Genomic DNA, 26,574 nt, shown 5'->3' with positions numbered 1-26,574 from the left:
ATTCAATTAGCTTGCAATTCAATTCAACGAGTTTAGGAAGCAAATCTGGCAATTCATTTAACAGCGCCATTTCACTAACAACTGAATCGAGCGGAACTTACCAAAAGGTAGCTCTTCACTGAGAATGAAAACGCCAGTTCTGGAAATTGTATTGAAAGTTGTCCCTGGCTACATCATACTCGCACGTTAAAAAAACTACTTGTTCCGTAGGTTAAAGCTCTAGACGTCGTAGAGAGATTCGAATACTTAGTGTATGCCAAACTTCTTACCATGAGTAATTTTATGAGCTGTTTTATTGACCTGATACTTTATGCATTTTCTTCGTGAGACTCATCCTCTCCCATTTCTCCTTTCTTCATATTTTCCCCATTAATTTTATCGTTATCCTCATTTTCAACCTTCTCTTTGGTGTCCAGTGTTTCAGTTTCGTGACCTGTTTCATTTGCAAAGTCATCACCTTCCCTTTTACCTGCGTTTCTATTTAATGGGAGAAGGTCAGTCATGAATTGTTTTAACTTAAAATAAAATTCCAACCAAAAGCCCTCTCCATGCTTGTCTTGATCATCACTTAGTGATGTCTCGCCGTAATCGTTGTCATCAAATTCGTGCGTTCGAGAACTGCTATGGGTGTCAGACTCGGCGAGGTATGGATATTCATCCAGATCTGTTGATAATTAAAGATAGACAACGTTATTTACATTTAAAAGTCCATTCACTTTTCTTCTAGGGTTTTTTTTTTTTTCAGTCTCATGAACATACCTTTATACATTGTTCTTGAAATGGGTCGGGCATTTATTCCCAGTTGATAAGACAAAACGAGAAAAGCAACACCTACCCAGAATTCCATCTTTAAGTCGAGAAAACCTCTCACAAAAAAATTTTATCTACGCGAAACAATTTTCCTCCTTACACTGCGAAAACATAGTTCATTAAGATGTTCATACGTCACGATAATTAGACTAATTGGCAAATGTTCACGGTTGCGTCATTATTTTAGAACGCTTCAATTATCACAAGATTTGTCAAGATTAATAACCTTGTTTTCCAGACTTTGCAACACAGCAAATTTAAAACTTACCGGTATTATGTTTTTGTTTGTACCGCATTTTAGTTGTTGTTTTTCCTTTTTTGTCGACGTAATCATGATACTCGGCGACTTCAAGCCGATTTAAAGCAAATCGTTTTATACTGCGATCATTCATTACGCATGCAGCATGCAGCATGCGTAGTGGAAACTGTGTGGACGAGTGAGGTTTGGGAATGAGCGCGCATCACCATGTTTCTATTCAAAAGTTACATCACGATTTTTAAAAATATTGAAATCAACAAATCTTGAAATGAAAAAGTTTCCTTTCAGTATATTGCTATTCTGAGGTTAAAACTGCGTAGCGTAACCAATCAAATTGTAGCACTGGTGATAGAAAGCTGGGGACTGAAAAATAATAATAATTGATGATAATGATAATGATGGTAATATTGATAATAATGATGATAATAATGATGATAATGATAATAATGATGATAATAACAATGCCAACAGTCATTGGTGCATTGTGTACTGTCGCGGGAGAATTTGGGAAGCGTTTGAAACTGCTGAGGATGCCCTACAACATGGAGCTCTTGCAGCGTGTGTCAGTTGCTGGCGCCGCCAGTATCCTGAGAAAAGTGCTAGTAACCTAATGACAGTAAGTGAAGGAAATGAACAGATCAGAACGCGCAGAGCATCATCCTAGGCAACAGATGGTGGCCCCATGTCCTGCAACTGACTTTCTGCCCAAGCAGTGACTGAGCTTCGGGTTAGTTTCGGTTAAGAATCCCAGCTGGCAGGAGGCAGACCAGCTAGCTATTTACAAGCGTGGCCGAGGAGTTGAACTCAGGGCTACTGAGAAACAACTCCAGCTAGCGGTCAGAGCGGGACTTGAACCAGGGACCTCCGGATTACAGGTCCGACGCCCTAACCACAAACACGCAAAAATGGTCAACATTTCGTGAATAACAGGGCGGACGATGAAGAGGATGCTTAATTCGGAGGTAGGATATTTTGCAGGTATCATTTAAAATGACAGATTGTGTCGGAGCATTTTTTCAATGTTACGCGGTGGTTTAGTGGTTAGCAGGTCGGACTTTCAACGAGAAGATCGGATGGTCGAGGGTTAAGTTGGTCTCCTGGGTCTCTGCATCGCTGTGTTGCTTCTTTACCAAAGAAACGCAACTCAGCATTCTCTCTACCATGGGATTTACTAGCGAACCGTGGAGAAAACTTCACAAAATACTGGGGGTATCCCTGTGATGGGCCGGCTTTGGGGGGAGGGGGTGTAGACGGGGAAAAGGTGCGTGTCCGAATAACGCACCGTGTGTAGACCGGGACTTCTTACAGCCTGACTACCCATTAGTTTTGAAGCCATGATTCAAGAAAGAGTAGCAATGAAATTGGTTGCAACTTAACACGTGTTACAGTGATAGAGCAAAAAGTATTCAATAAAACAAACATTATTAAGGACTATTTCAGTTCACAACAAAGCCCGTTAAATTATTAAAACTCAGTGTAGCATCTGGTGGATTCCTGGCGAATCATGACCGGAAATAAGCTGGACGTGCGACATTCATGAGTTCACGGATAAAGTTTAGGCGCTTAAAGACCAAATTCATTTTCAAGTCCAGATGACTAGGTTGACGATACGCTAATCAAGTGATTTGCTGGGTCAATTTGTCGGTAAATCACGAACTTCTCAGCTAGTGCTCGGAAATTACATCTTGCGAAATAGTCGAATCAAACGTTCGTGACTACAAGTTTCCGCGAATTCTTTCAAATCGCAAAGAAAGAAGAAAGTCGCTTATTTATTGGTTTTTAAAGAAGGAAGTTTGGACAGATTCCCTAAATTCACGAAAATTTAGTGCGTGTAACGAGCCACTCCAAAATCAGGAATGAAGATGTCTGGAAAATTAATTTGCTCTATTAAGGCAATAGGGTCCACGTAATGGAAGAGTCGTACACTTGAGTAGAAACAGTAGAGAAGCCAAAGTATTCTCTACTACGCAGTGGGCGTGTTTCCCGCGCGCTAGCTATCCACAATCGTGGACAAAACAGTCAAGAAACTTTTAGTTAATCTCCAAATTCGACCGCTATAGGGATACATCAACAACACAGCACCGCCTCCCTCCCCTTCATCAATGTTACTCTGCCGCTGAAAAAAAGGCTGGGTCATCGGCCGGCCTTCAAAGCAACATTGAGTGAGGGGGGAGGGGGGGAGGAGTGAAGGTTTGTTACTCTCCAGGAGGAGAGTAGTTATACCTAACAATTAAGTTTTGTCTACGATTGTAGTTTCTCCTTCGACAAACGACGAAGGGTAATGCAAGACTCACTGTGAAGATTAGTGTATTTTGACCAAGCAAAAGACAAAGTTGCAACAACTCAATTAAAATCTATTTTCTTTCAGTAATTTGTACATCATAAAATAACCAATAAACTGCGGGAATTCCTACAAAACCTAAGATTCTTGCTGACAGAGTGCTGCAGTAGATCAATAACACCACGTGACTAGGGGCAGTAAACATCACCCACTGCTGCTCCACCAATGAAATCTCGCCTGAGCGCCATAATGCTCGCACTAAGATTACATACGTCGGTAAGGAGCAAAGCAGAGCCGCCATCTCCAAAACATAACCTGTAAAATTAAAGAATGAACCCGTTGGTCATCTTAAGCCCCATTTAAACGGTTTTAATATCTGTCTGTTGAACCAAATGTCGGGCGCGTTTGAACAGGTCGTTCAACATTGTTGAAAATGTAAAAAATGCTGAAAGCTTTTTGAAAGTGTGTTGAATCAAATTTAAATTGGTTTAAACTTTCATTCATCATCGATTCAACTTTTCCCTGCTCTCGAAAACGTTGAATGCCGTTCAGTGAAGCAGTTTGAACACTCCCGTCAACATTTGTCCAACATTTGCCCAACATCCGTTCAACTTATGTTGAACGAATGTTGGGCAAATATCGAAACCGTTTAAACGGGCCTTTACGGACAGTACATCAGTATCATACTATCAGAAAAAGAGATAGCGTTTGTATTTCCCCGACACCTGGTCGATTACTGCCGCTTTGTGTGTAATGCTTCCAGCTGTCAGAGAAGCCTTCATTTTTCCAAACGACATCCATTTTTTTTTTCTTACCGAAAGAATACAGCCATGTAATCTGCGTTGGTAACGCTTCAGTTACAGTCTTGGGGTACATACACAACGCCAGAGCTACTACCGCTGGTAGGGCAGTGGTGAACTGGAAACGAATACCCCGGATGTAAGGAGTTCCTTCTGGTCTCAGAAACAGCAATAAAAGAATGGCACAAGTCATCTAGGAAGAAGAAAGACATTAATAGATTCCTTACCTGTAGGGAACGGAAAGCAACCGTCCCAGGAAGCGGATTGCTATATTAACGTCCACAATGTTCCTAGGACGTGTTTTGCTGTCAAAAACTGTTTTAATCTCGTCTTCTCCGAATCAACACAAACGTGGAAACGACAAAACAGAAACAAAAACGTTTGTTCCAGTGTAGTTATACTCCACGATAGCCTGGTAACTTGGCAGAGGGCAGCAATACCGGAACCGGAAGACAATTTAAACTAACAGTGCAACGAACTCAACCGGGGCCACCGAAAAAAACCGACACACTTTGAAATTTAAAGAAATGTTCTCGTTTTTGATGTTGAGTTCGTTGCACTGTAAAAGGAGGGAAAAAAATAAAAGCGATTCTTGTTACAAACTCAAAGTAGTTGTCCAATTTTAAAAACGATTCCGCGATTGAAAAAAATTGCCAGCACGTAAATGGAAATGAATTTTGAAGAAAACGCAGAAATCATACTTGTTGAAACGAAATTTCAAAGAAACTTCAGCACTTCAGCTAATGCTTACTCTAGTTATGCAAAGCGAGACACATTTGGCGCTTCTCTAAACTTTCTCTACAGTACGAACACTGATTTTAATGAACGTTTGATGTGCAGTTATACTGGACTGTAGATTCCATTTACGAAACACTTACTGGTATAGATGTAACAAAATAGATCGCTTCTTGTTTTGAATGCTCGACCTCTACTTTAGAATAAGCAAGAGTGCCCCAAATTGCGTCAAACATTCTTCAATAACTTTCGCATCCGTAGAAACAATAAATGTCGATACTGCGGAGGAAAGTCTATGTAATGCCCACTCAAATGAAAAATCTTTGACGACACAATGCTACAAGGCTTTGATTTCCGGCAGTTTATGAAATATAATTGTACGATTGAACGGATTAAATGGAATTATTAAAGCAATAACAATCATGAAGTAACTGGCATCGCAAGCAGCAGACTACGTACCCAGAATTCCCAGTAATCAGAAGGAGAACACAACAGAGCCAGCGAAAACGTAATAAGCAACGAGATGTTGGAGAAAAACGAGAAGCTCTGAAGAACACGACCAGACGGCAACTTGCCTTTCTTCTCTTCCTGTACAGGCGAGAAACATATTAAAAATCAAACGAATAGCAAATCTGAAAGAAAGTTCAATGTTCTCTGACCTGATATGCCACCCTTCACACCATTTATTTGATCCTGTTGTTTTACTTTTCCTCCCAGTGAAGTGTTGTAATCTAACGTTAGGTTGTTTCAGTATGTCCCATCGTTTATTTCTCTGTCCAACCGTTTCTGCTAACTTCAAGTACTTTGTGTATGCCTTTTTGATTTGTTCGAACGTGATGTGTAAACGCATTTTTTTTTTAATATGCATTAGAACAGCATAAGCTCGCTAGATGAGCCCTCTGCGCTCTCAGAGCAAATGTTGAAATAAATATTGTCTATAAAAAATAAGTGTTGTAATTCTATCTTTTCTTTGTCCTTCCGTTATAGTTTTAGTTCCGTTATAATTATCCAGTCTATGTATGTGATTAGTTTAGTCTGTTTATGTGCCACTGTATTGTATTGTACTGCTTTACATTCAATAAAGAAATATAAAAAGAACGAACGCAGTTCATCAGTTCGACCAAGGATTGGATGAAATTGATTAGCGATGGGACAGCGATGCAGAGAGTGATGCAGAGAGTGACTAACAGTGTCTGGCAAAGGAACATTTTTTTTTCTCTCCCCAAAGAAGAAATGCGAAGAAATATATCGGTCTAAACTATCGCGCGATAGCTCCTTTTCCCTTCATAAACAAGACTATTCAAAAAGAATATAAAAAGTAGAGATACAAAGAAAAATGATATTGAAGCCGATAAAAATGTGTTAAAACCGAAAAAAAAATTCATTAGGGATATTTTTGAGTACCAGTGGGTGATTGAGGACAAGTACCACTTTCAGAATTCAACTGAACCATGTTTGTGAGCTTTAGATAATCACTTGTCACCAATCTTGTTTTTAAAGCCTTCCTACCTGCTAGCAAGCAAGCAACAGGAAGACTGAGAGGTCTGGAGACGCGACTGGTTCCAAATCTGAAAGTCGTACTAGTACTCAAATCTAAAGCTCTCCATTACACACTGTAGCTCCTTCTTTCAGATTTCTGAAAGTATTTCTTGTTGGAACATAACAAACAGTCGAAATTCCACCCGCAACGTTTCGTTTCATAATACTAGTTACCAGGCTCTCCTCCCGCACGACAGAACCTCTCTTCAATCCAAGTCCCAGGACAATATGAAGACATAAGTGATATAACAAACTGGGATGGACTGGTGACGACTTGTTTGGTCCTGTAGAATGCAACAGAGGTGAAGCAGCAAAGAGCAGATAGTACAGAGATTACCATAAAATAACATCAACTTACTTTTTTTACACAATGTCTTTCAAAAACTGTGGAAAACAACTGCATAATTATGAATTCTGAAAAACTAGGAATATTCCTTTGTCGCTCTAATAACTGCAACGCACCCACGTGGCAAACAAATACGAACAACCCCTTAGCCAGCGGAAAATGCGTCGCTCAATTATCCACTACATTAATACACGTTCGACCAAAAGTATTCCCTGTATTTCTAATTCGCTTACCTTTGTGTGAGTTAGGGTGGATTGAAGTAAGTTTCCCTGACAAAAGACAAGCCACAAAACAGCTTCCAAGCAGTATGTAAGGGAAACTAAAAAAGCAAAGAAAAAAACCATCGACCAAAGTGACCGAATGAAGGTAACCTCATTGCTCTATTCCTTTTAACATCAAAGATACCTCAACACAGCTAATTGCTGTCCAGAAATGGAAACAACAAGTTTAGCATCTGAAGTTAAACAGATCACTTCATTCTTTCACGGCAGAACAAACTAGTTACTTACTAAAAGTGAAACGTTCTTCAGCCTATGGGGTGGTTGGTTGGTTAATTAATTTGATCTGACCCACAGTAAAATTAACTATTCTAACTGACTAACAGCAAGGCTTTTTGGTGTAATATTTCGTGAACAAAGAACGAGACTGTAAGTGAAATAATTATACGAAATGCATTTATTTGAACCGAGGATGAAAGAATTAGCACATGAGATAGATACCTCAAATTTACAGCTGCCTCTCCAGAAACCGGTTTCCAAGATATCATCAATAAATATAAAGTAATGGAAGATGAGATTCCAAACAGGAGACTGAGCAGGGGTGGACGAAGCACTGGAGCCATCTGTCATGATAAAATAAGAAATAACTTGAGCAACATAGAATAACGGGAAGGTAACTGAATGCAAGGAATGAGGTGCTTTGATGGAATTCCTCACATAGATACAGCTGTTTAGCAATTCTGCCTCGACACAAGCGCTAGCACAGAGACAAATGAAAAGTCTCGTTCTCCTTAAGATTAAACCTCGAATTGTAATTGTATCTTTTCACCTGATGCAAACTCGATACAGTGTCAGTAAAAAGCAGCAACAAATAGTTAGTGCAAATACTTCGATCAAGAAAGGTAAGTGTTTCACCATCCCCCATCCCCACTGCCACCCCACAGGGATAATAAACACTTCTCAGTTCCAACACGGTGAAAATAAAAATAACGACCAAAATTCGGTGACGTAATTGGCGATTTACGCGTAAATAGTAAACGGTGCAAATTTGGTTATTAAACACAATTCAACCAATGGGCAAGTTGAAGTTGAAAACAAATCGCATTTTAAAGCCAGATACTCAAAATAACTTGAACTGAAAGATGGGAAACTATACACTTTAACTTGTATACATGATTCCTAACATTCAAGAAATCTGTATACTTCCGTCTGTTGCAAAAATAGCCGATATTTTATGCCACTACAATTCTCTCAAAGGGACTATGTCATTTATTGTTAGAACATTTTCACATGTCAAAAGTCCATTTCAACCGACGTAACCCTAAAAATAACAATCCAGTCTTGTTAAAAGCTACTGCGCTATTGCACTGAAACCATTTATAGGCGTCTTTGCCTCGGGGTCGTCCGGATTCAAGTGGACTGCAACCTGAAACAATTAACTAACGTTTTCAAGTCTTGCCCTTTGGTCGTACAAAACTCGAGGAAAACAGTACTTATTAAGGCTTGTTGTTCCTCATATTTTGCTTAGGACGAGGCGTATGTCTTAATAATTTTCGAATACGTTTGACAAAACACCATCAAAATCCCGTGACAGGTGGACTTTAAATTCGAATGTCCAGATCCGAAAGCTTTTTCAAACTTCACAACTTTAGTATGCCTGTGTAAACGTTATGACACTGACACAGAAGATGCTAATTAAAGTATTCAAACCCTACAACGCCATCACCGCTATCTTCTCACCATAACAGAGGCTTTTAGCCCAGGCACCAGACCAATCAAAACAGCGATAGCAACTCTTTTAGACCACGGCAACTGCTCCAGGTTTATGACCTTTGTTAGTACTGCTATTAATGTAGACAAAGCGATAAGAACAAGCCAAGAGAGAACAATAGACCTGAAAACAACAAAGAATAATAAGTTAAAACGATGAGTAAAAGAAATGTGTAATTCCTTTAATAACGGACCTCTTAGCTTAAAGAATCTCAAAGTATATGATGGCTCCAGCAAACTTACTCTGCTAACAGAACATTTTCAGTGGCAAACAGTGGATAGATTAATGTCACCAGATAGACAACCAATGATTGGAATACCTGAAAACAAAATAAATATCCAAGTCAAAAGACTTTCCAACTAAAATAACAACGTGATTGCACACTTTACTAATATTGTGATTTGAAGGTTGGTACACTTGACTGAGTGGCAGATACTGATGGTGAATGTGCTTTGAGTCTTATTTCTGCACCACACATGTGTGTGTGCTACATTTGTTGCTTTTCCTTACTTTTCCTTATTCTAAGGTTCTTCGGATTTCAGTTTAGTTTGATATGAAGGTCGCTCACAAAAAGTAGCCTCTAAGGGTTGCAGGATTTGTCATAGTGATCTACAAATTAGCTTAGCCTAAACCTCAAATTTAAAATTTCCTTAGATAGTGCCTAGATGGCTGTCACTCGCATTTCAAACTTCGTTCCCAGGGTCTCTCCTCTTCACGTGCCGTTGAACCAGAGAAGAGAACCTGGAAACGAGGTTGCCATGTTTCGTCAAAAAGTACACAGTTTTTTGTGGGTTATTCCATTTCCTGAGTTCATTTTCAGAAGAAATCCAAATCTTATCCATAGTTAGATATTTCCCTTAATTTTCCTCCTGTAGTCTACGAATGAAAACTGAATCTTATCGCTGTTAGCCCCTCGATGACTATACTCTGAATACAGGCATTACTTACCCTGTACATGTTCAAGTCTGGTTGAACAATTTCCAGTAAAACACTCGTGCACAGAACAACAACATTGAGTCTCTTGAGAAACAGGTTGTGCGGAAAGTGCACGTAGGAGAGCTTAAGGCAGAGAGTTCCCCAGACGAACAATACTGTGGCTAAAAATGAAATAAGATAAGTTATCAAGACTGTGTCCAAAATCATATAACAGCATGCTTTGTTCCGTACTACAAACATCACAATGATAACAGCTTATTCCTAGCGAGGAGGTAACAACATGAAGATGCTGATTTGATTATTGGACTGTCAGCCACAGATTCTACACATTTAAGCTACACATGACACTGCAGTGACCGACTCACCAAGAACATCAGCAGGCGAAGGAATTCTGTGTGTCATCAAAAACCACATTGGAAGAAAAAGAACATCGTATGCAGCAACTGTTGTTATTCCTGATGCAATGGACAGCTTAAATGCCTGAAGAAAACTAGCGTATTAACAAACATAGCACCTGAGGAAGAACACGTTACTACATCTTCTCAACAGGAAAGTTACACTTTGCAGACACTCTCAAAGCAGCATCCCAGCAAAAGTGAAGTGAATAACTAATCCTTTCACATGAAAAATGAACTAAACGCACCTGCAAGCTAATTGTCACGAAAATATACATTTTCGCTTACAAAAGATTCGAAAAAGGCCTTATTTTATATGTGTACAGCAGCAGGGTCAAACATGGAAATTTCCAATCGATTTACAAACTTTACGAAGCGTTGGGATTGTGGAGAAGTAACAATGCTCCGATATTCCGCTAACTCCCTGCTAAGGGAGAAGGGAGAGCACTTGGATCTCACACTTACGTGACCCATGTTCAAACTCCTGGTTGGTTGGCAACATAGTTGGGTTGAATTTGGTTCTCATCCTTGCTCAAAGGGTTTTGCATCTGTACTTAAACCACAAATCTCTAATTCACTCCGTGGATTCACCGCTACTTCAGTTCATTAGTTCGTTTGGTTATTTCTGTAAAATTTTTCTGTCTTGTAATACTACAAATTTGTTAGTGCCATCAGTCGGCAGAGCGGACTGGATATGGCGCTGCTCGTTACCATGACAATACCCACCTCATTTACTGTGAGATCTCTGGGTGCCTCAATAACCTTGCTTACAACGAATGTGAAGAGAAACATCAGGACTGCAGGTGACACAAGTAACAGACTGGGAAGCAATACAGAGGTTGTTGGACTGTAGGGAAGGACCATAGATAAACACAGGGGTATCTTGGAACCATGGACCGCAATACACAGTAACATGGACTGTGAGTGGAGCTTGCCTGTACTGTGCAACCTGAAAATATGTCCAACGACATATCTAAATATACTGTAACCAATCAGTTACCTCAGGCAATCAACAGGCATTATAAAGACTACGTCCAACAGCTCATTAACAATACTGTTGTACACCTCTGTGAATCAAAATTACATTTACAACAACGAATTATGCACCCTTATACGCTGAAAAAGCCTATCAGAAGCCACAAAACACAATCTACAGATGTGTGCTTTTAAAGAACTGTTCAACTAGCAATAATCAAAGATTAGGGAGTGCATTCGATGATCTCTATTCCAGTTCGATGATCCCTCTCTCCTTTGCCAAGTTGGCGATGACGTCATCCACCCCTGCAAAATCTGCGGGGGGTGCCAGATACGCGTCCCAAGATCCATTCATTGATTGTCCCATACAATCTCGACTCCAAACGCAATTAGGAGTGCGTTCTTTATACGTAAAAAGACTGGCAATCATTGGTTTATTTTTGAGTACATAGTACACGTGATATTGAAAGGTGCAGCCAAAAGAAAGAAAACTAATTAAGTCACCTAATTAACTCAAACAAGAAAAACAAAAGCACAAAAAATGACAAAAAATAAACCAGAGGGGATCACGCCAGAGGTCCATTAATAACCTACATTTAAAGGTAACTACTAGGCTCAACAATAGTACAATAGTGCAATAATTAGTAAAAATCCAAAATTATTGATTGTTGTTGATCGCAAGTCTGTACATAATTTGTACAAGTACAATACCTTTCAGATATGTAGCCACTGAGGAACATAGTTCCCACTAAAAAGTAAACTGGATAAAGCTTTTCTACCGCGAGAACATATTCACAAAGCACAAACCCTATGGAAAAATAATAAATGATATACTTCTTCATGTAACGAACTTCAAATGTAGAAACGAATGTTATGTTTCACACTATTTAAGAGTTTTCTTAAAGAAATGAGAATTACTCTGGATGTTCCCGTAACATTGGCAGCGCAACACTCAGAAAGTTTCAGTAAATGTCAGTTTTGAAAATTACTTATTTCTATTAAAACAAAAAAAGTTCTTTGTTTTAGAATTTTTCTTTAAACTTGACACAAAGTGTCCAACCACGATTTTATTACAATCAAAATTATACAGGTTAAAGGTGACATTTTTCTATTGGTTACGTGTACAATAAGATGAGTTCTAAGATTCAAAGAATAAAGATTTCACAAAACAGAAAATTCATTAAAACGTACATGTATAGAAAGAACGCTCAGCGTAAAATGGATTGTAAATGACGAACAATGGACCAGGACCCAGTTGTTCAAAGAGCAGATAATTTTATCCACTGGATAGGTCGCCATCCGGCAGATAAAATGTGTGTAAGATTTTCCCGATAGCCCTATAATTTGTGAATAGAGTAGAAGCATATGTCAAATTTAAGTATGGGATTGAGTGCCAAAAGCGTTAGTTGGAGCACATTTGCTTCGCTGGAGAGTGACTTATCCACTGGATAAAGTTATCCGCTCTTTGAACAACTGGGGCCAGATCATTAAAAGAGCAGACCGACAAAGAGCCTTACCTAATGAGTGCATGACCAGGAGAGGGTTCAACCATTCATTATGAGGCCCTGAGGCAACAAACACACACACAACTGACAGACAACTAACTACACTAAGAAGAAAATTTACTCCCCACAGGGGTAGGGAGAAAAACTGGAATTGATATCTTATCCATTTGTCAAGGAACTGACAAAACAACAAGGTCAAGGTTCTGCATTTCTGATTTTTATATTGCTGCAGTGGGAATTTAAAGGGGCAGAGTCATCAATGTTAAGGGTGCCTTTGAATAGCAAAAAAAACATTTGTATCAAAGGAAATGTTAAATAATGGTTCAGTATTGTTAACAATAGCCTACCAGTATACATAATCTAGTATTTGTTATCTTTTGCTGCAGATGGCTTGGATGAAAATGGATTACAACTTGAAAAAAATGGTCGATTTGTCAAGTTCTTCCTACGTATTTTGGAGACATTGCTAAAAACTGATAATTAAATCAGTTTTTAGCAATTTCTCCAAAATTTTTGAGTTTGTGCTTCATTGGAGAAGTCGTTCATTATTTTCCTCCTGATAGATGTTTGTTTAGCTTTGATTAAAATACAACAAAATCTCTCTGACAGTGCCCCCTTAACACCAAGTTAATGTTTGTGCTTTTTTACTTAGTAAAAACATGAACTGTGACAATTGATGATCCTCAAGGATACAAAAGTGACCATGGTAACATAAACAATCCAAATAAGGACAGAACAACAAGACCCACGTACAGTATGTTTTGGAACATCTGCAATTGAATTACAGAATTACAAAAAAAACAACAACAACAACAATTGAAGCAGTGTGACAGATTACATGTATGACTTAACATGAGCATATTCATCCACACAACTGAAGACATGGCTTCTAAATTGACTTCACTTCAGACAGATTTCACTCCCTGAAGTCTGGCAGTAAAAACAAACCATCAGTGTAATGAATGAAACAAAGTGACATTTGAGCTACATATTTTGTATTTGCAGAGTTCCTTAAAAACATTTTTATCAAAATAGAGAAAATTTTGTGAATTTTATTTTCCAGGTAAGGGCTATGAGGTTAGTGTATATGATCAGGTCTTGGTTCTGTACAAAAGAAAAGTAATATTCTGCAGTACCTCATTAAAATGAAATTGATTGACTGAGTTTTTACTGACTGAGTGACTGACTGATTGATTGATCGATCGATTGATTGATCGATCGATCGATCGATTGATTGATTGATTGATTGATTGATTGATTGATTGATTGATTGGTTTGGTTGGTTGTTTTTTAACTTTTGACTTACAAAATTAATGCAAACAAGTACAATAATACAAACCTTCCATTTTTCTCGGCCATTTGTGATCCAAATTAGTACTCCACAAATAACATTTCCTATCATAACTGGTAACATGTGAATACCAATGGACCCAGATGACATCAATATTATACACAACAGAATCTGAAAAAAATTACTACATGTAAATACATGTATAGGCACTGGCAGAGATTTTATACTAATGCTATCACATACCAGCATCAAAAGTTAAAAACAAACTTGTCGAAAAGTGAAAGTCAATTAATGCAAGGACATAACAATTTATAAATAAAGAAATTATTTTATGTGAGAAGTTTTTAATTAATTTTATTTCAACAATGTTAACAATTCACCTCATGTCCTACAGGGGATGAAAAATACTGAATCACAGTGATACGTTTTTCAAATGAATTTTTTTCCCATAAAATGCCAAATTATTTTTTAACAGTACTATTCCCTATAACACTCCATGTGAAAATTTCTTTTCTCACCAGACTTCCAAGTCCACATCCTAATTTCACTCTGGCTACATTGTCTTTGGAAAATTCTGGTGGGTGCAAAACAAGAGAAATATTATCACTCTGCATGCAAACAAGCAAACAAACCTATATCAAACTGTTAAACAAAAAGAACACAGCCCAGCAAATGAATCAGAACTTTATCTGCATGTCAGTTAGTCAAATCACCATGCTATGTACATGACACATACCTAAGAATTCCATCTCTTCCGTGATATCCAAACATGTACAAAGAAACACAGGAAGAACGCCACATAAAAGCAACTTTACCTACAGTGGTGTATAAAGGCAATTCACAGAGTGTTAAACACAGCACTAAATGTACACATTTCCCCAGCAGTTATCAGCTGGTGTTATTCAACAAAATCATGCCAATGGACTTGAGGGCCTGGGAGACACAAAGCATATAAATGTACATGTAGCAAAATTATAGAACCACTCACCCATGTCATAACATGTAAGAAGTCCAGAAAATTGATAACAATAAACATGGAGCCAGGTATAGTAACTAAGTTGAACAACAACACAGTCTTTTCACGACTGGTTAGAATAAAACCTGCAAAAATAAGATAGAACTATTACAGAATGCATATACATGAGTTCACTTCATACATGAATGATGCTGAATGGCTCTCATGAAAACAGTCACCTTGACTTCATGTTTAAGTAAATGTAATTTGTATTTGTAGTCTGTGTAATTAACCCTAATGTATTTTGCTGATGTCTCAATACACCCCATCACAGGTAGAAACCTTTAGTCAATGACCTTAGTTTGAAAAATTCTAAATTCTAAAAATTCTATTACAGCCTTTTTATTAAGTTGTAAGATGAAACAAGACATTCTGGAATAACACAGGCCTGGCCTGGACATTCTGACCTTCTGTGGGGAATTAACCATCATTATTATTATTATTATTATTATAATTATAATTATTATTATTATTATTATTATTATTATTATTATTATTATTATTATTATTATTATTATTATTATTATTATTATTATTATTATTATTATTATTATTATTATTATTATTGTGAATATTTTCCAGAGTCACTTCACAGGATGTAAATTCAGCAGCATGCCATGATTTAATTTGAATTAAATTTAATCCAGAAGGTCTAAAAAGACTATACCTAATGGCTCCAAGCCTGTTTTAAGAGTGCTCTATGTTTAATCTGTAATGTAATCAGGATCTTGCACTGAAGCAACTAAAGTAGGACCTTACATGTATATCAGATGGGACTCTAGAGAATTCTATAGGATCCTATCCAAAATTTCTACCAGCCATGAGGGGATCAGTTTCATCTGTGACCAACCATTATACTGGCAAATTTTTCTTACAGGGTTTTTTCAACATTTGCAGGTGTATGAGATATTACAATGAAGCTTGGTTATAGAAAATAAAACCAAATCACTCTGTAACCCCAGTGGTATTGGTTGTGACACATGTAGCTGTTAGCGACAGTGTACTTACGATCAGGAGGCCTTTCCTCTCCAGCACGGTGAGTAATACTCTGATAGGAAAAAGATGACCTACTTGGAGGATAGAAAATTTGAAGAAAAAGAAATCTGAAAGATAAAAAAGAAGCCAAAAGACAATAAACAAACAAATATTAATAAATTATTGTGGAAAACTACAAGTATGTACATGTATGTGATGACAGCATGCAATGGCTTGTCTGATCAAGGGTATACATGTATATATTTTATGGGAACAAAACTAAAGATACACTATGCACAGATAATATGTCCCAAAAATGCACCCTGGACAGTTTAATGTTTTAGCGCCTTTTGCTTTGAAGGGACCAAAACTACGCAATTATGCTTTAATACTGGAATCTTTGCAATCAAATTGCAAATGCAAAGTTTTAAGTTAATCAGCTTGGTTGCTATTCAATCACATGTAGCCAAGAGATGCTGGTAAAAAGAAAAAATAATTATTTTTACTGCAGTATATACAGTATAAACACAAAGAAACAATGCAGTTGTCAGGCAATACATCTACATTGTACCTACCCAAATATAATGCAGAAGAAAGGTGCTACAGGCCAGCTGAACACATTTCCTGATATGGCTGTCAGTGTCAACTCGCCAACTACTGGATAGCTCACATATAAAACATATTCCATATTCTGTATACAAAGAGACAAAAATAAAATTTAAAAAAGTGGTCTTAGTAGTCTTAAAATACAACTTTTGTTCTCCCTTTAGGACATGGTACAAATTATTTACACCACACACAACCACAAGGTCTTGATATCCATTATCGTATTGTTATGCAATTTATACATTCTTATATAAAGGTACATGTAGATGCATCTTTGTAAATTATAATTTAACAGGTAGAACAGATAGAGGCCCTGTGTGCTAATAAATGTGATTACCATTATAATTATTGCCATTACTATAATTGTCAGTATAATTTAAGGACTCGGGGCATAACCAACCTAAAGTGCTTAATAGATTTCTTTTTATTGTTTTGGCTCATATACAGTGTACATGTAGTTGCCAGATCTGTTGCATGTGGCACTCAATTCCTGTATGAAATGTTGCCTGAGGTCTTTTAACCATTTTGTAGTTTGTTTGGAGTAAAAGTCCATGATTACAGGCAAGATTTCCATTTCTAGCATAAAAAACAAAGTAAAAAGCAGCAGATAAAACACTAAGGCAACATTCTCTGAAGGAATTGAAGGCCAATTGTGCAAAGATCCAGCTAAAACAACAAAAAGCTATCTCAAAAGCACTATAGGTTGGTTACTGCTGCTGCACTTGAAATTCAAGATGTTACTCTGTACCTACACATCATTAAAGGGCACCGTCTTTGACTGAAGATAAATCAAACAATAGAAAACTTTCACATAATTGTCATAATTATCAACGGTAACAATTATTATTTCCAGTTAAAAAAAAGAAACAATCAATTAGTTGAGTTTACCATAACAAATTCAGGGTCGTCATGCTGTAATTGTTTGTACTGCAGAAGCCCAACTCCACCTTTTCAAGGAAAAAAAATAAATATAGATATTTATTGATGTTTTGACACTTGTAATGTGATCACTGTTACAATGATATTTTAGAACTCATTAATAATTTATAAAACGAAAACAAAGGAATTCACTGCCATGAAGGAGAATGGAAAATTAATGTGATCATAATTATCATAAAACTTTTGCTTTGAATTTCTGCCAAAAATTATGAATGGCTTGAGAAGCTATAAATTATCAAAGACTCAAAAGAGGGTTTCATCCTATTTCCAAACACTTCGAGGTTGGTTAAAAAATTTCGGCTGCGCCTCATTTTTTCAGCCTACTTCTCAGTGTTTGGAAATCGGAGGAAACACTCTTACTCATCTTGAAACACAATTTGAGTTGGCTTTTTAAGTTTCTGATAATTTGCGATAGTAATAACTGTAATAAATTTTATTTAGCAAGATGAGCAAACATACCTGATAGAACAATAAATACATTGTAAATAAATATAAGTCCCAAGTTAAATATTGATTTCCTAAGGTTAAAAAAGAAAAAACCCACAGTTTAGTGAATTTAAAAGCACAACAGGTTTACACACTGTACTTCTGTGAACAAGGCCAGCTCATACATGTAATGAAAAAGATTATATTAAAAACAAAATAAATCAAAATAGATAAATGAAATAAATAAAATTGCAAACAGAAAACTATTTTCAGTATCTACAAACATTGAATGCAGTTTCAGAGAAAGTGTTGCACTCCAATTCTATATGTGCAGAAAATTGTCTATGACTTACATTCACAGGTTCTTCCTAACAATGCGCATGCTAATTAAGTTATGTGATTACAAATCTGTTGGAATTTGCTTTGTTCTGAGTTGGTATACATTCTTCATGGTACATAATGTATCTTGTGAACAGATGAGCTAGATTGGCTAAACCAACATTGACCATTCACTAATAGTCAATGATCATGCACATTTGCACTGTATGTGTGGGCTTTCTTATCTTCAACACAAGCTAAACATAATATTGTTTTGTTTTTCAATTGCCTTCAATAAGTTGTTTTCAAAAATGACTTATCATCAGTGGTCACCACAGTATTCTTTCATGCATGGCCAATGGCATTTAAACATTAAAAATTTTAACAATAAACTGAGCTTCCAAAGACTCCAATCAAAAGAAAAGCTATTACATTTTATAGTTGAAAACAAAGAAGTTTAGCTTAGCAGGGTTAATAGGTCATGTTTCTTTGTTAGGATACATGTAAATATCGATTTCAGTCCACTTTGTCAGCTTCTTTGATTTTTACAGTCTAGTTTATTTTTAATTTTGGCATGATTGTAGGGCAACAGAGCTTAACAATGAATGATTTTACTAGTTATGAAAGAGGGACTATGACAATAAAATTCAAATCCAGTTAAAAATTTAAAGAGAAAGAAAGTGTTGAAACTAAAAAAGTACTTTGTGCTGTAACACATAAAATCCACACACAAGGCACTAAAGAACATTCATTCGATGGACTTTCTTTAATTAACATCCCACCAAAATCTCGACTTGAAGTGAATGAAATTAAGTCCATTGATGAGAACAACCTTCAATCACAAGTCTACCAAACAACTATGGCTTGCTAGCCCACTACACTGCTGCATCTCCACAGTGCAGTGAAACAAAGTTTAATAGGTATTGTATGGTTATTTAACTTACCATAAAAAAGGAATAAGGCAATAAATAGATGTTAACTGGAATATAAGTAATGAAAGGACATAAGCAACCAGAGAACTGCAAAAAACAAAAATACAGGAATTAATTGTTTAACCACTAAATCAATGCCCAAATCCTCATGACTGGTCGCAATACCGCATTTACAACCTGTACATGTCTGGTGGCAGCTAGGGAAAAATTGTTTAGACATCAGGACAACTTATTTTTCAATGGTGATCATCCTCTTTGTTCTCATAACTTGTATGTATTAACATTACATGGAGAAAATAGAAGTTCATCATTACTGGGACTTACAAATATAATTAAATTATGGGTGTCATTAAAATACTGTAGCCGAGATTCACACTACAGTAAAACTTGTATTAGGCAGTCACCCTCAGGGAATGGCTACATGTAAGTGACCACTTAACACAGATTGCAGTAACCAGACATTTTCGTGTGATTTTCATGAATATTTGGTGCTACATTCAGTAAGTTCCACCACTGCAGTTAAGCTGTAGCATCATTACTTGGTATTTTATTCTTTGGCATTTTCAGTAATGGAATAAAAAATACAACTTCTATGTCTTTATAGTCTTTATAGCATGTCATTGTTCTCCTGTAGATTTCTGATCCTCTTTACATCATTTTGGGAGCGGATGGCATGCCATGATTTTATCAGAGCATAAAAGACATAGAAATACTGGCCTTACACTGCAAGCAGTCTCTTTCTTCTCCTAAGTTCTGTCACGCATGTACGATTTCTTGTGAGCCACAAGAAATGCAGGTGCAGAGGGAAGGAACCCACAATCCTTCCTCGTTCACTTTTTTTATTTGCATAATTTACATATTTCACTTTGAGTTCGTGATCTGAGCGGAAAAAAAGGGACTGCTCACAGTCTATATTGGCCTACAATTCAGGACTTTGGTGGCATCAGCTTACCTCCGCTTATTTTTTGAGGTATTGTCTATGAGATAAATTATCAAAAGACAGAAAACTGCTGATCCAAATAACCTAAAAACAGTAACAATGCTCTTGTCAAACACATAATTGGGGAGAATACAAATATCACGCATTTGTATTTCAAGCATATTAAACCACATTTTAAAACAACGTTAACAATTTAACTGTTAAAGATACTAAACAATTGAAGGGATTACTGAAGAAGAGCACACAGCAGAACCCTCCTAACTCAAACAAGGTCAACTCGAACTTTCCACTAACTGGATTTGTCCCTATTCTTTTAGTCATTTACTATCAGTTACATGTAACTTGAGCTCTGTTAACTCAAACTCCCCGCTAACTCTGAAATCAGAAATGCCCAGTTTAGCAATAACACTGCAAAATTTGTGCGCTTACCGGTAATTCTGAGAATTAACTTTATAGTAATTTTTTTCTTACCAAGGCTAATAGATCATACATGTACCAGTTTTCATATTCTCTGTATAACTTTGAACTGGAACTAGCCTGCACACAAGGCTAAAGTGAGGCAACTTTTCATGTGCAAACTATTTTTTAATATTTTTCCCCAAAAGAACCTCCATTACAAGCTAGATCCAGAAATACCGACAATACAAATACAGTCTATTAACGGACAATTTTGGTGTTGATAACTGGCTACTCTGCTTTTGTGTAGTGTTTGGTGCAGTGAAATACTTAGAAAAACAGCCTTGAGATGAAAAGCAAACACGGATTCATATTTAACACAAAAAATCCACCGTGTCAGCATGCTAAAGCCAGTTAGGTTCGCATAAAATTATTTTAAAGAAAAATTATTTTAAGATGTTAATGTCAAGCTTTTAAAACAATAAAATTCAAATCTCCATTGAGAAACATTAAGTCCAGACAATTTCATTTTTGTATAAGGGGGTTAGTTTCTAGAGAAACTGTGGCCTGTTGAGTTATCAGGGCTTTTAAGAAAATAGGCTGCAGATGTAGGTTTCTAAAGCTCCCATTACGAAATCGCGCCCATTGAAACACGTCGCCCAATAAAAGTGGGGTACCATGATGCTTTGCAAGCATTACAAAGCGTGCCGCTGGTGGCGGTATCTTTTGTCTCGCAGCATGAATCCTCAAGAGTGTTCGTTTATTTGTTTGCTCAAGGACAAGAAGAAGGAGGTTACGTAAGGAAACGGTAGCAACGCCCTTTGAAAGGAATGTATTAAAGTTCTAACATCGAATGTGGTAGATTTGGGACCCTTTAAATCAAAATTTTTGCTTTGAATCGCAGTATATTGCCGTAAAAACACGCTTCCTTAATTGAAAATTACATTTGCTTCATTCCGCCGTGCCGCTCGATTATGCAAATTACTTTCAATTCACTGGAGACAGTGATTATCTGTTTTCCTCCCTTTTTATCGCAATGATAGCATACATAATGCCCATTATTATTGGGAACTGTCGTTTGGCATCGAATAACCTAAAAATCATCGCTTCCTTGATAGCGCAGGGCAATTTTTTATTTATTTTAGTTTAGTCACGCAACTTCTGCTGATAAACTTCGCCTTCTGTTCTTTTGTGATGTGTTATTTTTCTATTGTGTTTCAATGAATAGATGCGTTCCGCAAATTGTCACTTTAACAATACCATACACAAAAGACTGCTGTGATTGACGTCCAAAATGAAGCTCATTTGCATTTTACGAGCGACGTGTTTCAATGGGCGCGATTTCGTAATGAGAAGAGCTTCAAGGCCCAAAAGGTATTTCTTATACCTTTTCTGCAGATTGCCAGTTATTTTTCATACAAACTAACTCAATATATTTTTTAATTCTGAAAAACTAAAATGTTTTTGCTTTCAAAATTAGACAAAAATTGAATTTTTGGTGACGAATTTTGAGTACAGTCGAGCCTCACGTAAACAGACACCGTGGGGTCAGAAAAAGTGTCCGCTTATTTTTATAGGAGGTTAAAAATGTAGTGTTTGCATGTCGCTAAGAACATAACCAAGTGTCCGCTTACAATAGGTTTCTGCCTACAGGAAGTGTCCGTTAGCGGAGGTTCGACTGTACGTAATCATGGTTGAATCTGAAATCTTTTCAGGAGTTTGAGAAATGCATACCAGATTCCAATAAATTATTATCCTAGGCTTAGGTTGTATGTCAAGGAGGATCTAAAATAAATTTTCTGTGACGTGGACTCTTGATGACCAACCTTCACAAGCAACAGACCATTTTTAATATTATTATGAACTACAAAAATCCACATTTGGATTTGTTTTCTGGTACTTGTCACAGCAATCTTATTTTGAATTTTGAACAGAATAATAAATACAATTTAAAATGGTATCCCTTACCAACTCAGGTTTTTTAATGGTATTTTTTTTACTGTTAAGATGTTAAGATACATACAGTTCTCCTCCGATGTAAAACAGTGCCACAGCACAGGGAACAAAAACACAGACAAACTTCTTGTTATGTTGACAAGGTCCCGGGATGAATGCCACATCTCTTGCATTGTTTATATCATGTAACTGAAACTGTCAACATTGAAACATCATAAAATATGAGGAAAAAAATCTGTTACAACAGTTGAAGATTCAACGGACAAACTATTGCAAGGTAAGAGCTACATGTACCAATAAATATTAAACCTTATTAAACAGTGTGCAAAAGCATTGAGGTTCGCTTGAAGCTTATAACTCTCTTACTAACTTATACAACGGTTTCATTAGACAATAAACTTAAGCTTAAACAATAAGCAAACTTCACGAAACTTTTATATGCAAGCTTTTACTGACATTTGTTTGGTGGTTGTTTGCATATACACTGCACGCCCCAGCAAGAAGATACTACACCAGCTCCTTGCCTCCATCGTTACAAAATTATGGTTGAGAAACGGCTAAATTGACAACCAAAATAATCCCAAATATTTAAAGAACGGGTAAATACAACTGCTAGCTAGTTTCAAATACGTGACCCTTTTGCAAGAAGAAGACTTTTTAGTTTACCGTATTTGCAGCCTTTTGGTTATCGACAACTTCGTTGTCTTGATTTACAACTCGTATTTGTCGAAGCTCTGGTCCCTCCATCCTTTTTAATGTCCGTTAGATGACTTATTTATCTTTATCCAAACGTTCCAAAGTTTGTTCCCAGTAACATAATTCAAGAATACAAAAGAAACGGATGATGTTATGGTTCAGGGAAAATGTCATTCAACTTGATCCGCCATGTTGGAAATAGATGGAGCACTGGGCACGACAATCGCTACCAGTTTCCTCTCATTGTGCGTGCGCGATTCTTTCACAATCATTTCCGGGTTCTTTTGCATGTAAAGCAACATGGTTGCGTCACTCTAAGCCCAAGAAAATTTCACAACAATGACCAACAATCAGGTTTCGTTCCACGACAAAAATGAAATAGGAAGACCCCCTGCAAACTTTCGAATAATTTTCACGCATAATTTCCTAACATCATTCATGCACAGTATCACGAGTACAGGAAGTGAATACAAAAAGTCAAGTGAAACAGTAAGCTTAGTTGTTCATCATCAGTATAATTTGCCGTTGCTTATTGCAGTAAGTAATGTCTTTGTTTGGTGAATATCCGTGTATCAATGAAACCATTCCACCGAGTTACATCTCGTTTACTTCGGCCTCGCTGTCTGTGGTGATGAGTCTTGTTACCATAACAGGAAACATTCTCGTCGTGTTAGCTATCTTCGTCGACCCCAACAAGGATCTTAAATCGCCGTTCAACTACTTCGTGGCAAATCTAGCTATCTGTGATCTTTTTGTGGGATTCGTGGTCGACCCAATGTCGGTGGCATTCCACGCGAGCGAAGGAGTCGCGAAAAAATACCCGACGAGGCTTGTTTACCTCCACATACCGTACTTTGTTTCGTGTACAGCTTCAGTTCTCAGTCTCGCAGCTTTGACGGTGGATCGGTTTTTAGCGATAAGCTACCCTGTGTCGTACAGAACAACGCTGAATCCTAAGCGAGCTGGTTTTGTCGCTGCAGGAATTTGGGCCTTCTCGCTTGGCTTTCCGTTCGTATATCTTTTGACTGGGTATCTCACGTACGCGTTTGTGTTTGCTCACACTGTCATTATCGCTACATTTCTGGTCATGGTATTCACTTACGTAAAAATATTTCGCGTGTTTAAGAATGAAGTGAAAGAATGGGACACGTTGGATCACAGTTCGGCAAAGAATAGGCAAACTGTAAGATGGGAACAGAAAGTAACCAAGACATTCATGATTATGCTAGCTCTGTTTCTTGCGTGCTACCTTCCTTCCTGTATCTGTATTTACATCACTAATCTGTGCAGTGCCTGCAGTTGCAACTTTATTCACTGGGCCAGAGATGTTCATTTCCTGTTAATTTTGGCCAATTCAGGAGTGAACCCTTTCGTTTATGCTTGGCGATTTGAGAATTTCAGGAAGGCCTTTGTCAAGATTTTGACCTATGGAAAGTGTTGCAGCCACCCAGGATCGGGGACAATTGAATTTGATAACTTCACGGAAAGCTCAACAAGTGTCGCCACTTGAAAGCGTCCACACATGAAAGAGAAAATCTGAACCGAAACTTTTGAGTTAAAACACTCAGTTGACAAACGTGAAAGCGTTCCAACCAGGCCCTGGTTGTTCAAAGAACTGATAACTTTAATCAGCCCAGCGGGTAAGTCGCCATCCAGTGGATAAAATGTACTCCAACTAATAATTTTATCCGCTGCGTAGCGATTTATCCACTGGATAAAGATATTCGCTCACGAGTGAACATACGAAACTGCAATGACCGAATGAATCAGCAGCGCAGAATAGGGGGGAGGGGTGGGAGACTAAAAAAGCGCAGGTCTTCCATGAAAAGCGCACTCGGGAAGGCGTGTCTCTCGAAGTGTAAAAACGTAGTAAATTTCATAAAGGTATGTAATGTGTAACTATGAAGTGTTACCTTTGAGCTGTAAAAACTGTATAAATGCCTGAAAGTTGTTTTCAATTCGTTAAATTTTAAGTATTATTTAGTTAGCGATTACGTTTTGGTCCATTAACGATAATCCACCATTGCAAGGAATGGGACCCATTCTTAATGGGCAAGTCTCATGGGGTTTTTGACTTGTTTGGTTAAAAATGGTGAAATAGGACATTTTACAACAACTCGTGATCTGTTCTAGCGCATTTTGAAAACAAAAATGCGAGAACTTGAAAAACGTTAGCCTAACATTTCAAGTTTCGATCCATTCCGAGCTACTCTGTCTATAGCCATAGGCACTAATCGACAGCTAAATTGCACTAGGGTGATAATTTATAACAAAACTAGACAATTATTTTATGTTTCTGTTGACAGAGAGACATTTTTGGGTTTTGAAATGACATCAAATTCGCGTGATACTTCCCCTTTAATCCCATTTTATCTGAAAGACGCAATCAAGTGGCCTTCACGGTAGTCTGAAGAGCAGAAGGCATTTTAAAATGTACAAACGTTAGTTATGTTTTAGATCTTATTAAGTACATATTTCCTGTCACTGCTCTTGAGCAAATCAAGGTCTACAAGAATTGCGAGGTAATATTTGCGACGAATGTGATGTAACCATTTGTCAAGGTTGTTTTAGTTTAAAACGGAAGTTTCGTGAATTTGAATTTAACAGAACAAACTATATATGTACATTTGCGGTATAGTAATAAACAGAATTAAAATGACAGCAAATTTATATCGGATTGGTGTAAGAAGAGACAGAGGAATGGTTGTAGTAGAACGCGTAATGCAGTTGACTGAATTTTTTTTTTCGCACGCGACTGCGGTTTCAAATCGGACGTGTATAAGGACGGTGCCTTCTAATACAGTGGTATTTTTGCGCAGTTTGTGACTATGCGAGGAAAGCAGATCATAGCAAGGGCCGCTGGAATCCAAAAACAAAAGCGGGGGGTAACCACGCATTTTTCAGAGAATTAAGCGACATAATTCCAAAAAGCGTTTAAATACACAATAATGCACGGCATTTTTTTTTCTCCAAATCAGTGAAGCTTAATTATCTCCGAAAAGTATGTGGTTACTGCCAATTTTCTTCTTAGATTTCCGGAATAGCCCTTGTTAAGTCCGTTAAGGTCGTTAAGACCTTCTTTTCCCGCATAGTTATAAACCGCTCAAAAATACCTTTGAATTAGTGGGCATCTTCCTGAAGAAATTAAAGGTTCAGGGGCGATCTCGAGATGCACAGAACGTGTGAGCAGTAGCAAAAGGAAACACCGTCCTTAAGCGCGACATTGCGGTAGTTTTTCTGAGAAATCCTATAAATTTGTATCAGCAGCGTCAAAACTTGTAACCTGTCATTCTGCGCGTGTAAACAAACAGAATGGATGATTAGAATGAGTTTTCATCGTATAACAGCGCGGGAACAATTTTAAACGTAACAATTTGCTGCGGCATCACATTTTAAAAAAGTCCTTGATTTGTTCTCAACAATGTTGTAAATACGTTGCCGAAACCAAATGAATGTTTGGTTTCATTGCCCACAGATATAAGTTGGTCGCTGTAAAGAGATTCGAGTGTTGGCG

At 37.3% G+C, this 26,574-nt stretch overlaps 3 protein-coding genes across 3 annotated transcripts; 1 reads left to right on the top strand and 2 right to left on the bottom strand.

Moving 5' to 3' along the window:
* Nucleotides 1-35: 35 nt before the first annotated feature.
* LOC146472667 (uncharacterized) lies at nucleotides 36-1,108 on the bottom strand. The gene is made up of 2 exons (XM_085119404.1): nucleotides 760-1,108; nucleotides 36-664 (listed from the first exon to the last, which is right to left on the bottom strand). Exons 1-2 carry the CDS (start codon nucleotides 845-847, stop codon nucleotides 309-311), a joined length of 444 nt encoding a protein of 147 aa, XP_084975530.1. The 5' UTR covers nucleotides 848-1,108; the 3' UTR covers nucleotides 36-308.
* A 2,294-nt stretch (nucleotides 1,109-3,402) lies between these two features.
* Nucleotides 3,403-23,334, bottom strand: LOC146472666 (uncharacterized). Its single transcript, XM_085119402.1, has 26 exons — nucleotides 23,031-23,334; nucleotides 22,432-22,559; nucleotides 20,025-20,096; nucleotides 19,085-19,159; nucleotides 17,856-17,914; nucleotides 17,346-17,404; nucleotides 16,427-16,542; nucleotides 15,885-15,979; nucleotides 14,850-14,962; nucleotides 14,598-14,676; nucleotides 14,380-14,435; nucleotides 13,910-14,032; nucleotides 13,264-13,340; nucleotides 12,583-12,728; nucleotides 11,777-11,873; nucleotides 10,817-11,039; nucleotides 10,061-10,175; nucleotides 9,708-9,856; nucleotides 9,002-9,078; nucleotides 8,729-8,882; nucleotides 7,490-7,611; nucleotides 7,004-7,089; nucleotides 6,599-6,708; nucleotides 5,345-5,473; nucleotides 4,166-4,343; nucleotides 3,403-3,665 (listed from the first exon to the last, which is right to left on the bottom strand). The coding sequence occupies exons 1-26, from the start codon at nucleotides 23,109-23,111 to the stop codon at nucleotides 3,424-3,426; spliced, it is 2,961 nt and encodes a 986-aa protein (XP_084975528.1). The 5' UTR covers nucleotides 23,112-23,334; the 3' UTR covers nucleotides 3,403-3,423.
* An 11-nt stretch (nucleotides 23,335-23,345) lies between these two features.
* On the top strand, nucleotides 23,346-25,730 carry LOC146472665 (melanocortin receptor 5-like). The gene has a single exon (XM_085119403.1). The coding sequence runs from the start codon at nucleotides 23,605-23,607 to the stop codon at nucleotides 24,568-24,570; it is 966 nt and encodes a 321-aa protein (XP_084975529.1). The 5' UTR covers nucleotides 23,346-23,604; the 3' UTR covers nucleotides 24,571-25,730.
* The last annotated feature ends 844 nt before the right edge of the window (nucleotides 25,731-26,574 follow it).

This window comes from Pavona decussata, unplaced genomic scaffold, assembly GCF_977016875.1.
Source record: "Pavona decussata unplaced genomic scaffold, jaPavDecu1.1 SCAFFOLD_98, whole genome shotgun sequence".
Lineage (NCBI taxonomy): Eukaryota > Metazoa > Cnidaria > Anthozoa > Scleractinia > Agariciidae > Pavona > Pavona decussata.
Note: the sequence above shows the minus strand (reverse complement) of the source record. Positions and strands in the feature narration are given on the sequence as shown.